Below are 17590 nucleotides of genomic sequence, written 5' to 3' on the forward strand. Positions count from 1 at the left end.
TATTACTGTTGAAGAAGGGAGCTGACACTCTCGAAAGCTTCGAGACAGTTTTTAACGCTTTTAATTTTTATATTTTAGCATATTTTATAGTAAATGATCTTTTATTACAGATTTTAGCATTCCATAATATACAACCATTAGTTTATTGTAAATAATTTGTTTTTGATTTTATTTTTGATATTATTTGTAAAAAATTTAGTTACAGTAAAATTTTATTTAATGGGCGGCGTATGAGTTTATTTATTTCCTAGACAAGGTGTACTTGATTTGTTTTGTCAGGAATGCTATAATATAATTATATTACCAAATATAATTTTTGTACAAAATTAGTTATGCAAATATTGCAGTGGAGTATGTCCATGATCAGCATCATGGATAGATGGTGATCATGGAGATACCACAAGACAAGACATAGCACACATTTGGATTTTGTAGCTTTTGATAGTGGTGTAGCTACTGATAGTGAACTGCCTTCCGCATGCGTATGATGTTCCAGACAGCGATCTTTGGAACGCTGTTGCACGTCTTTCACAAGTGGAGAGCAACTGGCCATTTCAAAGTTGAACATCAACCAGAGAGACTGAATATTTTGACAATAGATCTTTGAACAGTTGGTCATATTGGCCAGAAAAACCATGATCAAAGTTTATAAAATATCAGTCAAGAGATCCAGGTTCATAGAGGAACAGTTGTCGATGAACAGGGTGTCCTGAATGTCTTGTTATATCTATATAAATGCTAACTCCAGTATTGTAATTATGTCCTCTTTAAGTCACAAGTATTATGTAACACCACATAATAATTGAGTGGTGTGTTTTCTTATCTATAATATTTTAGTATGTTTATTTCTCTATACATTAAAAAAAGTTTTCCTTCTAGCGATGTTTATTCGAGCCAGTGGGAGAAGAGGGCGAGGCAATTACGTCACTGCAAATGCAATTAATTAATTATTGACAACTGCCTCCATAAAATTTCACCAACTTCATGCATGTGCTTCCCTATCTAACATTTGATGTTCTATTGTAACGTTTATTTGTAAATACGGTAATTTAGTATTTTGTAAATATTTTAAATATTTATATAGTTTGTAAATATTTCAGTGAAATATTTTAGTCCTGCTCTGTGGGATGCAACAATATTCCACATGCATTATGGGAACCCGAAGCAAAAAGCCTTTTCCAAAGTGACCTATGTGAACCCAAGTCATTTCCTGATTAGACATAGATCATAGTGACATAGTGTTTTTTTGTCTGGCGGCCAGGGCTCTCGCTCAACTCCGCATTTTTACTCTGTGTAGAATACAATACTCTGCATAAGGTGTGTGTGTGTGTGTAGTATTGTTCCTCTGGCCACTTAGGCTGGGGACTTGTGGAGGGCCACTAGCACCCCCAGTTTCCATCACTGCCTCAGGGAGGTGGGCTAGGACACATTAGGAGAGAAGAAAGCTCTGGCGGGGTGAACCCTGGTGTAGCCTAGACATCCAAGGAGAGCCCAAAAAAATTTATTGGAAAGGAGATAATGGGAAGATAGGAAGAGGGTGGGATAAAAGGAGCAGAGAACAGAGGAGGGGCAGTAGTTGAGGAACTTGGCTGATTTGAAAGGGGAAACAGTAAGGGGACCCCTGGTACAGGATGCCCATCCTGGTCCAGAGGGTGGAATGAGCCACCATGCAAAAGAGGGTAAGGCCACCCAGGGTGGGGGAAAGAGACTCACCTACCCCAGGTGGTAGGAATAAAAGAACATAGGGAAAGAGATTCCTATGCTGGAAATTGTGCTTTTTGCAGCTCTGTCCCACACTGGCTTGGGGGTTACCCAAATGGCCAGAGTCAGCATCCCACACCAACTACAGCATGGTGTCAACTTGGATAACCGTGAGACCCCTGAGGGCCTGCATAGCCATCAGTCTGTCCAGTAAAGAGGCTAAGATAGAACATGCAATTAATAATAACTTTCATTCACAGTTTTACTTTTCATAGTTTTTTTTCTTACATTTTCTATTTTCTTTTATATATTAGATTAGATATTGATCAGTGCATTTCGACAGGTGTCTTTTACATAGAAAAGATTTGACATATTCCGTCCTACCTCTACATATTATGTAGAAAAGTGTGCGCAGGGGTTGGCGAGCAGGGGGCGAAGCCCCCCCCCCCCAGTAATTAATTAATATCATTTAATATATTCATAAGAAATTATAAGTATATCAAATTATTATGAGTGTATTGAATGATATAATTTAATTTTTTATTGAATGATATAATTTCTTATATACGCATAAGAAATTGAGTATATTAAATTATATCATTTAATATACTCATAATTTTTTATGAGTATATTGAATGATATAATATATGAATAAAATGGCAAAAAATAATGAATAATATAGTTGTATAAACACCTGGAAAAAGTTTTCTATGATTGTTCAGTTAGCCATCAAGCAACCTGTAATCTGCAGGTTTTTCATTTTCAGTGCAACACAAAAGTATCATTCAGAGGTGATACCTTTTCTCAGTTTATAAGGTAATAAATACTTTCAAATAAAATAAATACTGTAAAACCCTATTAAGAAGTTTTCCAAGGGAGTGGAGGTTTAGAACTTCTTACAAGGGAAAATGACCTAAGGGTACAAAATATTAACTACTCAAATAAAAATGAAAGAATACACATGTGTTAGTTAAAGATCATTTTTAACTACTATTTCATAATTTATAAATATTTTACTCTGCCTATGAGAAACATTTTTAAACTGAGGATTTCTAATTGCTTCACATTCTGTTCATTAAACTCATTACCAGGTTGGAAGGATGAACTCCTTTGGAGTTCATCCTTCCAACTATAACTCTTAAAATTAGTAAAATATATAATTAGTATAATGAGTATAGTTAATAATTATTGTACTCCTATAATCAGTATAATATAATATAATCAGTATAATATAATCAATATAATTAATATTTGTAGCATTAAAATAAAATTGCCAAGAAGAGACAAATAATTAGGGCCTGTACAGTAGATAGACAAAAAATATGGCTATTCTTTAAAGAATTACCAAAAATACTAATGGTAATCTACAGATATAAAGTATTATAAATTTAGCTTTCAACTTACCTTAAAAGGTCACAATTACAATAAGACAGAGCAGCAATCCCCTAAGTAATTCAGAACTTAACGGCAAACGCTTCACTGTGCTTCATGTAGTCAGTGCTATCCAATTATGGATATCGATGAAAACAATTGCAATATGTCACTTCCATTATATAAAATGTTTATACTAAAAAGGTTTTAGGGCTGAAACCTCAGACTAAGGAAAATTCACTGATCGAACAAGTTAGTGCATAGCATCATTTATTTCGTAGTAAATCACTGATGTAGAAGAAATGACATAATTTTTGTTATATCTCATATTGTGAATGCCTTCACAGTGAGTTGTTCTGATATTGCACTACTTCAAATAAGCAACGCCTCACCAGTGAAGAAGATTAACGTTACTTATTCTCAGCTTCTACCACCCCCCCTTTGTGGTGGTATCTGCCAAGAATAAGTAATGTGTTATTTTGTCTGGCTTCCCTTAAAAAATCAGAGAAAACATGAATTATTTTCTGTTCATCACTCAAAAAGCCTGTCACAATCTTCACTAAAATTTTCAAAAAGCACTTGTGTTCAGTTTTATTTCTGAATGAGTCTAAGTATAACTCTTCATTTTAATCTTTTATCTGGATGAACCCCTGGGTGGTAGTATCTGCTGAGAATAAGTAACATTAGTCTTCTTTCCACTGGTGAAGCGTTGCTTATTTGAAATAGTGCAATATCAAGGCAACTCATTGTGAAGGCATTCACAATATGGGATATAGCAAAAATGATGCTATTTCACCTGCTTTGGTGATTTACTACGAAATGATGCTACGAGGGGATATCAAAAAGGTCGTACCCTGATCTAGATAAAACATCAGTAGGAAGATGCCGTTTTTAATATAAATTGTATTCGTATTCAATAACACATGAAATTTCATTCCTGTAGGTGATCATACACCAGAAGTGGAGCCCGGAATCTGAGGAAGGATGGTATGGTTGACAGAGTATCGAGCAGTTATCAAGTTCCTGCATTTGCAGGGTAAGAAAGCTCAGAAAATTGACGAAGAAATGAAAACTGTGTGTGGGCAGAATTGTCCATCCTATGACATTATAAAAAAAAAGTGGAAATGGGAGTTCCAGTGCAGCCGTACAAGTGTCTTTGATGAGCCAAGAGAAGGAAGGCCATCAACATCAACAGACAGTGAGATGGTTGCAAAGGTTGAGCAGCTGAGTGACAGATGTGTGGGAATTAGTTATGAGTCTGCCCACAGCATTTTACATGACCATCTGCACATGTCTGAGGTCTGCACACGATGGGTTCCAAGATTGCTGATGCCTTTGCAGAAGCAATGTCAAATGCAATGTTCTTGCCAAACTGTTGGATTTGTGTAATGCGGATGTTGAGAACTGTTTTGATCAGTTAGTGACAAATGACGAATGCTGGGTGTACCAGTATGATCCGGAGACTAAAGACATGTGGAAGCACACCTCCCAAAAAGGCAACAAACACTCCATCTGCAAAGAAGGTGATGTCTGTGTTTTAGGACAGAAAAGGGGTTATCCTGACAGATTACCTACCTTGTGGTTCCACCCTTACCAGAGAACACTACAGAAATCTTTTGAAAAAGTTATGCGATGCTTTGAAGGTGAAAAGGCATGGAATGTTAACCAAAGGTGTCTGTCTTCTGTCAGATAATGCACTGGCTCACAAGGCCGTTGCCACCGCAAACTTTGTTGCCCATTGCAGCTTCGAACTACTGCAGCACCCACCCTATTCTCCTGACCTAGCACTGTCAGAATTCTTCTTGTTTTGAGAAATGAAGAAACCATTGCATGGATATCGCTTTTATTCGTCTCAGGAAGTCGTCAATGAAGTGGAATCGTGGTTTCAGGCAAAAAGTGCAGACTTCTATGATCAAAGCATTAAACAACTGATCTATAGATGGGAGAAATGTGTTACTATACATGGAGAGTACATAGTAAAGGATTAAAGTTCCTGTGAAGTTTCACCTTTCTAGGGCTATTATTTCTAGGTAAGGGTATGAACTTTTTGATACCCCCTCGTATGCACAACTTGTTCGATTACCAAAATGTTTATGTTTAATATTTTTTAAATATAAAAATTCTTTATTTTTATATTTAAAAAATGTATTAAGTGGGAAAACATCATTCTAATAATACACCGTGTATTCTTTATCACGAACTTTTTATGTGGGAAAGCTTTTTACCTGGAATACTTCTTATGCGGGAAAATAATTCATTACAATATATAAAGTTAAAATTGGAAATTAAGAAACCAAAATTTAGTACAGGGGAAGGCTTCTTATGCAGGAATTTCTTATCCAGGTTCTACTGTGTACAGGATAGCCAACTCCTCTAACCCTTTATGACTATCATAGAGTTCTGAAATTACCAATTGAGTCAAAGTCTAGAAATAAAAGCCAAAAAAATCGCCCTTCCTGTCAGTGAATAGTAAATGTCGACTTCTCTGTAAGTTACAATCATTAAAGACCAGTTGCAGTGATGGACAAATACAAAATCACAAATATTACATATTTAAGGGTAGCAAAGTGATCATTAGCAAAACATTTAATGTATTTGTATACAAAAGTACTTGGACTTCTGTTCATTTTTTCTCCTCATTATTTAATTATATTTAATGGAACAATACCAAAGCAGTTACTTAAAAAATCATTTCGGTAACAATTCTTTGAGTTTCTCTTTTTGAATTTTGACCAGTGGCACAAGGGGATAAAAGAATAAATATCATGGTTAATAAATTAATCGAAGAAGAAAGAAGTAAATAAGATGTCAAAAAAGTAGACAGCCAAGGTGTTGAAAAATTCTCCAGTTACTTGTTCTCAGATTGAGACATTTATTTTGAGAATTCTTTAAAAAAAAAAATAGAATTAAACTCATTATATCATAATATGAATACAGCTTATTTCAGCATTTAGTAAAATATTTCAAATATGTTAGCTGATTCCACCTTCTGTTTTGCTTAAATATAGGCATTTGGAGCTCCTACTATTATCGCCCATGTGCAAGGAAATTCTGAAATGTTCTTTGGCTCAGATCGATTTGAACTGCTTGCCAACTGCATTGGTAAGTATATTTAAGTTGTAAGAATTAACCTGCTGTGCTCTTTCCCCCCCCCCCCCTTGGCCAAGTTATGGATGAGAAAATGAAATGATATACAGGGTGTCTCAAAAATACATGGCATAACTTCAGGAATGAGTTCCTCATATGTAGACAATAAAATATTTTATATCAACATAGTTCCGGAAATGCTTGGTTCCCGAGTTATTAACTGGAATGTCTTATCTCCCGCAGGTGATTTCCTTCATCACAAGGTACTGACAGAATCTGGTGGTTTTCCGTTCCGACCATGTACTCAAATCAGGAGCAAGCGGATATGCACTTTATGTATGGTTTTGTTTGGCAATGCTCTAGAGGCTCATCGTTTGTACCACGAAAGGTTCCCAGAATGAAGATGTCCAGAAAGGAAAACGTTTGAAGGTATCCATCACCGCCTTTGTGAACATGGGACCTTTACACCTCATCCTGCCGACAGAGGACGACCAAGATCTATGACTCCTGAAGTAGAGGAGGAGATTTTTGATGTGCATGCCACTCCTGAAATCAGCACACAGAATAGCAATGCAACTGACTGTTCAGCGTTTGACTATTTGGAGAGTGTTGCGAGAACATCAACTGTATCCTTACCATCTGCAACGGATACAGGCCTTGTCACCAGCGGAGTAATGTTCTGCGCAAATAATGTTCTGCCAGTGGTTCTTGCAACAGTGTGGTACAACTCCTCACTTTCCTGCCTTAGTGATATTCACAGATGAAGCACAGTTCACACAAGACGGAATCCAAAACTTTCGCAATCAGTACGCATGGGCTGAGGAAAACCCATGCAATTCTTCCATCACATCACCAACAGTGGTTCAGCCTCAACATCTGGGCGGGTGTTTTTGGTGATAAGTTATTTGGGCCCCATGTACTTCCAAACAAACTCACAGGGCAGACGTACAGAAACTTTCTGGAAAACAACATGCCTGATTTCTTGGATGACACACCACTGATCATTCGTCAACAAGCACACTTCATGCACGATGGTGCTCCCACACATTTCAGCCACCTAGCCCGCAATTACCTGAATTGAAGTAAGTCGGTGGATAGGTAGAGGTGGACCAACTGTCTGGCCTCCACGCCCACTGATTTAAACCCACTAGATTCCTTCTTGTGGGGCCATTTAAAGTCATTGGTGTATTCGACTATGGTAGCTGATGTGGAAACTCTCTGCAATCGAATTGTGGCAGGTTGTGAGACAATACGAAACATGCCAGGAATTTGACATCGTCTTTGCGAGTCCATGAGACGTCAATGTGAGGCCTGTACTCAGGCAGAAGGTGGACATTTTGAACAATTACTTAAGGTGATGTGAACAGTTAAGTGTCATAGACAGACCTTCAAAACTCAGAAACCAAGCATTTCCGGAACTATGTTGATAATATAAAATATTTTTATTGTCTACATATGAGGAACTCATTCCTGAAGTTATGCCATGTATTTTTGAGACACCCTGTATATGATATGTGGAATAAGTGTAATGAAACTGAAATTTTAATAAATATACCTGAAGTTCCAAATGTGTGTTTGTGTTGTCCATCCCCTCTTTAAAAGTAGGGAAGCTATTTCAAATGCTGCCAACTTTTGGAATTTACTTCAAAGCACATGTTACATTTATTTTTAATCTTCTCATTGGTGGCAAATTTTTATCCTTTTGGGGTCAGTTCACAGTTTTTGAGAAGAGCCAGATGCTATTCAGAGCCAAGCCTGATTTGATGAACAGTGGGAAAACAATTGAAATACAGTTTTGCCAAAAGCATGCTTTATGTAGAAGTATTATCATTATGAAAAAGTCAATTGTTGAGCCACGGTTCTCACTTTTTTCATTGCATAGAATCTCTCAAGTTCTTCAGAATTTCTATATAATAACTTGATTGATTGTGTTGCCCTTGTGGAATGAATTCTTCATGAAAATATATTAATTTTAAAGAATTTGAACCAAATTGACATTTGTCTTTACGTGCAATTTTGACTTAAGTGCTTTCTTGGTTCCCTGGGATGTTGAGAGTTTCCATTACAGCTTTGCAATGGAAAACCCTCTTGAGTCTTGTCCTACTGGAAATGCAAATGACCCATTATATCGCTGAACAATTATACTTCCTCAGAATGTGTTATTTTGTCTAAAAAAAAAATCAGAGGAAACATGGATTCTTGTTTCTGTTCATCACTCAAAAAGGCTGTCACAATATCACTAAAATTTTCAAAAACACTTGTGTTGAGTTTTCTTTCTGAATGAGTCTTTAAGTATAACTCTTCAGTTTAATCTTTTATCTGGACGAACCAGATTTTTTTAACATTTATAAAGTCCTGTGGGTGCTTTGTACTTTCACATAACTATCTTTGCCTGTCTTCTTTAGACCCTTTATACTAACCAAACACTCTTGCTTTTGGCCTTATTTCATCTCTCATAAGAGATGAAATAAGGCCTTATATATCAGATATCTCACTTGGAGATCTGCGCAACTTCAAACAAAATCTAATATTACTGTAATACTTTGCTCTAAGCAATAAGTCAGTAAGTTAGTACAATGCACACTTCTGTTTATATCTATATGCTGGGACAAGACCAGTCAATGTATTCTTACTATGATTGCACCTCCTCTCCTTTTCCAAACTGCACACAAATCCAATTTCATAAGCATACTTCTTACCATGCTTGAATACTTAATCCTGCCTTTGAACAGTATAATCTCATGGAGAACATTTAAACTGTTAGATGCTGAATCATGCTAAAATTATAATATTAAGCTTGTATTGTAGTATTAATATTGTATTAATACTCAAATTTTAATGGAAGATTATGGTGTATTACATTCAGCAGCTATTATCTGATGGGTCATAATCTTCAAAATTAATCAAGATGGTTTGAATATTGCTTTTATGTAGATGGGCTAGTGATTTATATTCTGACTAATTGATTTTGTTGAATTTCCAAGTTATTCTTGTTTCATCTTGGGGATCACAAGTTGGTTCACAATGTACAGATTACTGGAAAATGGTCATTATTTCAGGGGTTGTCTGAAACTGTCCAATAGATAAATGGAGATAATATTGGGGAACATAAGGCTAAGTCTATCACTGAGTTGGATCTCATAGGTAGATGAATGTATTATGAGCACTGATTTTGAGGAGAACTAAGTTTTGTTTTACCCAACAGTTGGTCAATTGGAGGGCGCTGAATCTCTTTAAAAGTTACAGCTGTCAGTTACAGGCTCCGCAAAAACGATAAGTGTTTGCCTTTTATTTACATGATTGTTATTTTATATTGTACTTAATACGTAGTCATATAGTTATAGTTACGCTGGTTATTTTTTATTTTTAATTTAGATAAAGAGTTTTTGTGGATTTTACTTACGATAGGTAAAACCGTTATTTCGTTCCATTCTTGTAGCCATTGTTTTTGGATATAGTGGTAGGGAATTCAAATTTTTTAATTGAGGCAGCTAGGTAGCTCTAACACATAATTATATAGTAATATGCTTCACTGTTTCTATTTAATAGTTTCTATTCAAATACTATTGACATTTAATTTATTGATTTTATTAATTTAAACTACCATGCCCCAAACTAGAGCAGCAAAGCAATGGGCACAAAGTGGCAGGAGTGCTGTGACTCGGGGGAGAACTGAGGGGGGCAATTCTCCAACGCATCACAGCCTAAAAAAATGTGCAACTTGTGAAATGTTTGCCGAACTCTCTGGAACGGAACATGATATTGCCATGGGGGATGTCTTTGTGTGTGCGCGATGTAAGGAGTGTAAGGAAATCAGGCGACAACTCAGCGTTGTTATGGGCCTATATGAGAGTTTGAAGGACAGGGTGGATGCCCTCGAAAGATCTAAATTGAGGGGCCCATCAGGCTCTCAGCTGCCCACATCAACGCCAGAGCTTGCACTTGGTCATCACGCAACACAGCGGCAACCCCTAAGGCAGAATGCGCTGGTCCCACAGGAACTAGTAGTTGTTGGTGACTCTATTGTCAGGGAAACGGGGAACATCCTTTGTAAAAAGGATAGGTGGAACAGGACCAGGGTATGTCTGCCAGGGGCAAAGGTTGATGACGTTGTAGAGCGGATATCATCTTTCAAGGGCACAAAAGGTGATATAGTTGTACACGTTGGCACTAATGATATTAAGAGTAGGAGACCGGCGGAATTACTCAACAAGTACAGGTCACTGTTGAAAAAAAGCCGTGAAATAGGGTTGAATTTGAAAGTGTCTGCAATTCTGCCCAGACACGATAGGAGGGAGTACATGATGAGAGCCTTGTCGATCAATTCGGCTCTGGAAAGATTGTGCAAGGCTCAAGGGGTAGAATTTTTTTCAGCCTGGACTGTACTTGTTAACAGGAAAGATTGCTTCTACAGGGATGGGATACACTTAAATAGAAAGGGTGCAAGAATATTTGCTGGTGCTATCGAGGCAGTGTTAGGTGGGTCGGAAAACTGCTAGTTTGGGGGGATACAAAGACTAATAGTTTAACAGTATCCGCAGGCAGAGGTGAAGGTGATTCTTGCACAACTTCTATTAGAATAAGAAGCGACCTGGAGCGAGGGGTGTTGGGGGTTTCAGGGACGGATGGCAGTCATCATGGAATAGTTGGGTATATGGGATGTGTTAGGGTAACAAGGAATAGGCATAGGAGCATGTATGCTTGCATGTATACCAATGCTAGAAGTATAGTAAATAAATTTGATGAATTTGAAGTGTTGGTCAAGACATCAAAGGCGGATATTGTTGGGATAGCAGAGACGTGGTGTCACAAAGATATAAGGAATGCAGAACTGGAATTTGGGGAGTACAATGTGTACAGAAAGGATAGACAGGACAGAAAGGGAGGGGGTGTTATGCTGTTAATTAAGAAAAACATAAAATCAAAGGAAGTGCACCCAGTTAATATAGATGAACAGTGCTCTGTTGAGTCAGTTTGGTGTGAGATAAGCACTGCGAAAGGAAAAATAAGAGTAGGAGTGTGTTATAGGCCTAATGACTTGAATGAGTACAATGAACAATTGTACAGAGAAATAGAGTGGGCCAGTAAATCAGAATGTCTTATAATGGGGGATTTTAACTTCCCAGATATTGACTGGAACTTGTGAGTTGGTCACTCACACACTAGTCAGACTTTTGTGGATTTATTGGATGATTGTTTTCTGCAGCAGCATGTTCGAGAGGCAACCAGAGAAAGTAACACTCTTGATCTGGTTATCAGCAGTGATCATTCGTGTATTAAGAATTTGCAGATAAAGGAACCACTAGGTGGCAGTGATCACAGTGTGCTGAAGTGGGATTTACTCAAAGAGGTAACTACCGTCATGGGTAAAGGAAAGGGTTTTTGCTTCCGTAAAGGGGAGTACAGTGGTCTCGGACAGTTTTTAAATTCTGTACAGTGGGATCAACTGACGATGTTACAAACAGTAAATTCTCAGTGGGAAGCATTCAAGGAATTAATCGTGGAAGCTACTAGACTTGATATACCGATTAAGAAATATCGTTCAAGGTTTAGGCCTAAATGGTTATCAAATGAACTAATGAGACTCGTGACAGAGAAGAAAAATGCATGGGATGCATATAAATTATCAGGTGACGCAGAAGCCTGTGGCAGATATAAGCTAGTCTGTAATCAGGTCACAAAGGAGGTTCGGCAAGCGAAGGCGGATTACGAGAAATCTTTGGCAAAAGATGCTAAGAAAAACAGCAAGGATTTCTTTACTTATATAAACTCTAAAAGGAAGGGGATTAATATGATTGGTCCACTTGACATCGATGGTTCGACTGTTGATGATCCTGCTCAGATAGCAAACAAACTGAATGAGTATTTTGCATCTACATTCACACGTGAGGAATTATTACAGTTTGAAAATGGAAGAAGGTTATCAAATTGTAGCAGTGTGCTTAATGATTTTGTAATAACTGAGAGCAAAGTGGAGGAGAAATTGTTGAAGTTAAACATGAGAAAGGCACCTGGGGTGGATGGGATCTATCCAGTTATTTTAAAGGAGGCGGCAAAGCAACTAAGCAAACCCTTAGCCATAATTATGAGAGCATCCTTGGACTCAGGGGAGGTTCCCACGGACTGGAGAAGTGCAAATATGTCCCCAATTCACAAAGGTGGATCAAAGGGTGACACGAGTAATTACAGACCAGTTAGTTTAACTTCTATTCCGGGTAAAATAATGGAGTCACTGGTTAAAGATGCATTGCAGGATCATCTAGACAAGACTGCAGCAATAATTCAAACACAGCATGGGTTTGTTAAGGGAAAGTCTTGTCTGACAAATTTAATTGGTTATTATGATGTGGTCACAAAGGAACTGGATGCAAAAAATAATTTTGATATCATATACTTGGATTTCAGGAAAGCTTTTGACACTGTTGCGCATGGAAGACTACTGTACAAATTGGAGCAGAATGGTATTAAGGGTAAGTTGCTACAATGGATAAAAGGATGGTTAAGTGGGAGAAGACAGAGGGTGGTAATCAATGGGTGCTGCTCTTCGTGGACTAATGTTATTAGTGGAGTCCCACAGGGTTCGGTGTTGGGTCCACTGTTGTTTTGTGTATTTATCAATGGTATTGATGAAGGTATATCAGGCTTAATGTCGAAGTTTGCAGATGACACAAAGGTTGGCAGGGTTGTTAATGACAGTAATGGCAGTGTGCTACTGCAACAGGATCTAGATAATTTGGGCAGATGGGCTAAGAAGTGGCAACTGAAGTTCAACCTTGACAAATGCAAAGTACTGCATATGGGGAGAAGTAACCCCAGAGAAACGTACCAACTGTGTGGTACTACACTTAAGGTGGTAGAAAATGAAAAAGACCTGGGAGTAATTGTGCAGTCAGATATGAAGTTTTCTGAGCAGTGCAGACAGGCTGCTAGGGCGGGTCATGGCGTTTTGTCAATGATATATAGGAATTTTGCTAGCAGGGAAAAGGAGGTGATTGTCCTTCTGTATAAGGCAATGGTCAGGCCACGCCTTGAGTACTGCGTACAGGTCTGGAGGCCTCATTTTAGGAAAGATGTAGATTTGCTTGAGCGTGTACAGAGAAGAGCAACACGATTGGTGAGGGGAATGAAGGGATTCTCTTACCAAGAGAGGCTTAAGTTCTGCAAATTGCAGTGGCTGGAGACTAGGCACCTGCGCGGTGATCTGATTGAGGTCTATAAGGCCTTGAATGGGTTGAGCACGCTGAATTCTGATGGGATCCTTCCACTTGTTCAGATTACGAACCTACGGGGACATAAGTTCAAATTAAGAAAGGACAGATGTAGAATAGATGTGCGGAAATTTGCCTATAGCCAGCGGGTGGTTAATTGCTGGAACAAACTTCCATCTGTCGTTGTGGAAGTTGATAGGTTAAATAAATTTAAGGAGGAACTGGACAGGTATTTGGAGGGAATGGTGTGATTTTTTTTTTTTTTTTTGGCTGATGCTGCATAAGCTCCTACACTTGCTTTCTTGCATCATGTGCCACTACTACTACTACTACTACTACTAATTAATTGCCTTCTCCTGTCCAAATGTAAAGAGTCCCACAGTGGATGATGTCCATTCATTGACACCCAGGATAGAAATAAGGGGAGGTAGTTGATTGACTAAATCTTTATAAGTTCTGTAAAAGATAATGTTCAATTAAGTGAAAGATATTATTTTTAGGTGCATCAGGGACTTAAGACCTTATTGCGGCATATATATTATGTCAGTAAATTACATATGTTCTGTGGTCATTTTGACTGTGTGCTGGATGAAAGACCTGAGTTTCCAGCAGAAAACACCATGCAACCATGCCTGAGATTGATTAATTCAGCCTTCTTGTAAAAAAAAGCCTATAAAAATTCCTTGCTTCATTGATGGGATTCAAACCCAGACAGTGTGAGGACGACAGTGCTTATATGCACTGTGCTACCCTTGAGGAGGGGGCAGTGAAAGTCATAAGCAAGTGTTATCGTTATACTAAAGCTGTCTAAGGGTGTTAACAGATGGTTGGTTGGTTTTAATGGAGGTGTATTGGTACAAGGACAACTAAGGCCAAATTATGCTTGTTACAGTATTTCTACAAACAAATTTTTTTTTTTTTTTTTTTTTTTTTTCAGTAATATCTCAGATAAGTTCATATAAATGAATTTGCTTTAAAATATTAAATAGGTCAGACAGATCTGCATCATCACTGAGAACTTGATTACTCTCTAATGTGTTAACAGAAGTATTGGTTTTGATGGAAGACCAGATTTAACAGGAATTGTTACACCTCCATGTGCTGAAGTAGAGGAGTTCTTATCCTTAAATAATGTATACTGTTTTTGTGACAATTATTTGAGGTGTAAGATTAGTTCCCTGTAAACACAAACCTATAGCATTATTTTGCTTCAGGAGATCAAATATGTCATCTAGGTTGCTACAAAGACCATGACAACTCAATTGAATCAGAGTAGTCATTATTTAGATTTATTGGAAGTTTCTGTTCATTTCCACAAAATTTGTTTGTGGTGGTCAGTTTTTTTTATGAGGAGGGAAATGGGTTACCTGTGTCCATATGATCTTCCACATGTATTTGGAGAATAAGGTCATCATAATCTTATTATCTGCATCCATACGATCTGTAGAGTTTCTTCTTGTCAAATGTTTTAGTGTTCTTCCCTTGATTTACCAATTGTGAGGTGAAATGGATAACTGAAGGAATCATTATCAGGATATTTATAGCTTGTGTGGCATTTTGAGGAATATTTTGCTCTTCTGATGATGTGAGCAGAGATTTTTCTCACTCAGAAAAAGATGTGCTCGGGGGAACAATAATGTTTGTAGGTATTGCTGTTACTGAGGCATGTTCTGTTAGTTGTGGGAAACTGCTTTTTTTGCTTTTTCATATGATTGTTTATGCTCAGCTTTGTAATTCTGGATTTTCTTTTCCATTGTTCACATTCTTTTAAAAAGACAGAGTGACTGCCATGATAGTTTGAGCATTTTAATAATCAGGACAATGTGTGTGATCCTGTTCTTTGGACCCACAGGATGTACATGTGGCAACTCCTCTGCAGACTGAGTGTCCACGTTTTTTGGCATTTGAAATGCTTGACTGAGTTAGGAAGATATGGTCTCATCCAACAATTTAAGTCGTCATCATCATCAGCCATTTTCAATCCACTGCAGGATGAAGGCCTCTCCAGCAACTTTCCAGTTCCTTCTGTTTTGTGCAATGGCCATCCATTTACTACCCACAAACTCATGAATTTCATCTATCCATCTCCATTGTTGTCTTCCAGGTTTTCTCTTAGCTCCTCTTGGGTACCATTCTGTCATCATGTCTTTGAGCTATGTGTCCTGCCCAAGACCATTTTAGTTCTTTAGTTTTGATAAGAATGTCCTTTACTTGAGTTTGCTGCCTAATCCATGTGTTTCTCTTCTTATCTAACAGTCTGATTCCCAATATAATTCATTCCATTCTTCACTGTGTAGTTCTCAGCTTCTCTTCTATTCTTTTGGTGAGTGCCCAAGTTTCACTTCCATAAGTCATGGTGGGGAGTATACATTGGTTCATTATTTTACGTTTCAGACAAATTGGGATATTGCTCCTCAGTATGTGACTATATTTCCTGAATGCTATTCATCCAAAATTTATTCTTCTCTTGACTTCCATCCATTTATCATTATTACAGCTAATGACTTGTCCCAGATAAGTATATGACTCCACCCTTTCAATTACTGCTCCTTCAATCACTACATACCTTTCTGTGGCATACTTGTTCATCATTACTTTTGTTTTAGCCATATTCATCTTTAGTCCAAAATCCTTACTAACTGTGCATAACTGATTAAGATTTTCCTCTAATTCTTTGGGATCGTGGCTTATGACCACAATGTCATCTGCAAATCGTAAATGGTTTAGGTACTCTCTATTCACATTGACTCCTTTTTGCGACCAGTCCAATCTTCTGAAAGCTTCATCAAGGGCAGCAGTAAACAACTTCGGAGATATTGTGTCTCCTTATCGAACTCCTTTCTCAATTTTAAATTTATTACTGTCTTTGTCTAGTCTAATAAAGGAGGTAGCATTCTCATATATTTTCTTCAAAATCATAATATATGGGGTATCTATGCCTTGTCTTTCCAGTGCCCGAAACATTGCCTTATGCTGTATGGAGTCAAATGCCTTTTCATAATCCACAAATGCCAGGCATAATGGTGTTTTATATTCATTTGCTTTCTCCATTAGCTGTGACATTATGTGAAGGTGATCCATAGTTGAGAAACCTGCCCTAAAGCTAGCTTGCTCTTTCGGTTGATTCTCATCAAGTATTCTTTCTAATCTGTTAGTAATGACCCTTGTGAACAACTTGTAGATGTGGGATAACAAGCTAATTGGTCTATAATTTCCAATTTCTGATTTATCTCCTTTCTTATGCAGCAAAACTATGATTGCATTATTCCACTCCTTAGGTGCCACACCTTTTCTAATGTATTTTGTGAAGTCTTGCCCAGTTTGTGTCATGTCTCTTCCTCCCAATTTTAACAACTCTACAGTAACTTCATCTTTCCCCGGAGCTTTCTGATTCTTCATTTTCTTCAACGCATGTTCTGCCTCATCAGGAAGGATATCAGGTATGTTGTATGTGTTACTAATTTGCGATCCATCTTCCCCACTGCTGGCATCATTCCCTTGCTCCTTGTATAACTCTTTATAGTAGTCTTCTGCTATTTGAATTATGGCTTCTCTGCTATTCATAAGTACACCATCACTATTCTTCAGTTTCAGTATCATTTGTCTTTCTGTATTACTGCTCATGACTGCTGATTTAAATCCTTTGTTTTCCCTTAATGCTTCTTTTACTTTTCTTGTGTTAAATTTTCTTATGTCCTGTCTGAGTCTCTTTCTAATGACTTTGCATAACTCAGTATACTCAATTTTCTCCCTGTCAATGTTTTTCTTGCTCTTCATTTGCCGCCTTCAGTTCATCATGACAAGTGTTTCTTGACTGATTTTTTCTTCTTTGGATTTCTTTTTATCTATAGGCTTCTTGGGCTTTATCACTTTTAGAAAGTTGTAATATTCCTCGTCGATATCTTGGTCCTGAGCAGTCTGCAGAAGCTTAAACTTGTTCTTAAGTTCCAGTACATACTGCTTTTTCTTCTCTTCTGTTATCACAAAGACCTTTGTATTATTTACTCGAGTCAGTTTTTTCCTTTCTTTTCTTACATCTATATCAAGCGTGCATCTTACCATTCTGTGATCACTTCCAACATTTACCTTGTTAAGGACAGTAACATCATTCACGATATATCTTCTGTTAGTGAGGATGAAGTTGATTTCATTAGTTGTTGATCCATTTAACCCCAGGGGCTCACATCTTGTGAGTATGGGCTTGGCACACCCAGGGTCCTGAG

General features: G+C 37.6%; 1 protein-coding gene across 1 annotated transcript in view; it reads left to right on the plus strand.

Annotated features, from left to right (window-relative positions):
* The window catches only part of LOC150079153 (glutathione S-transferase kappa 1-like), a 156280-nt gene that overhangs the window by 127974 nt on the left and 10716 nt on the right, over positions 1 to 17590 (plus strand). The window contains exon 7 of the mRNA XM_090382970.1: positions 6081 to 6174. Coding sequence (XP_090239096.1) covers positions 6081 to 6174 — 94 coding nt within the window. The remainder of the gene's footprint in view (positions 1 to 6080; positions 6175 to 17590) is intronic.

The sequence above is a fragment of the Mastigoproctus giganteus genome, chromosome 10 (genome assembly GCF_048544385.1).
Source record: "Mastigoproctus giganteus isolate SK-2022 chromosome 10, ASM4854438v1, whole genome shotgun sequence".
Classification (NCBI taxonomy): domain Eukaryota; kingdom Metazoa; phylum Arthropoda; class Arachnida; order Uropygi; family Thelyphonidae; genus Mastigoproctus; species Mastigoproctus giganteus.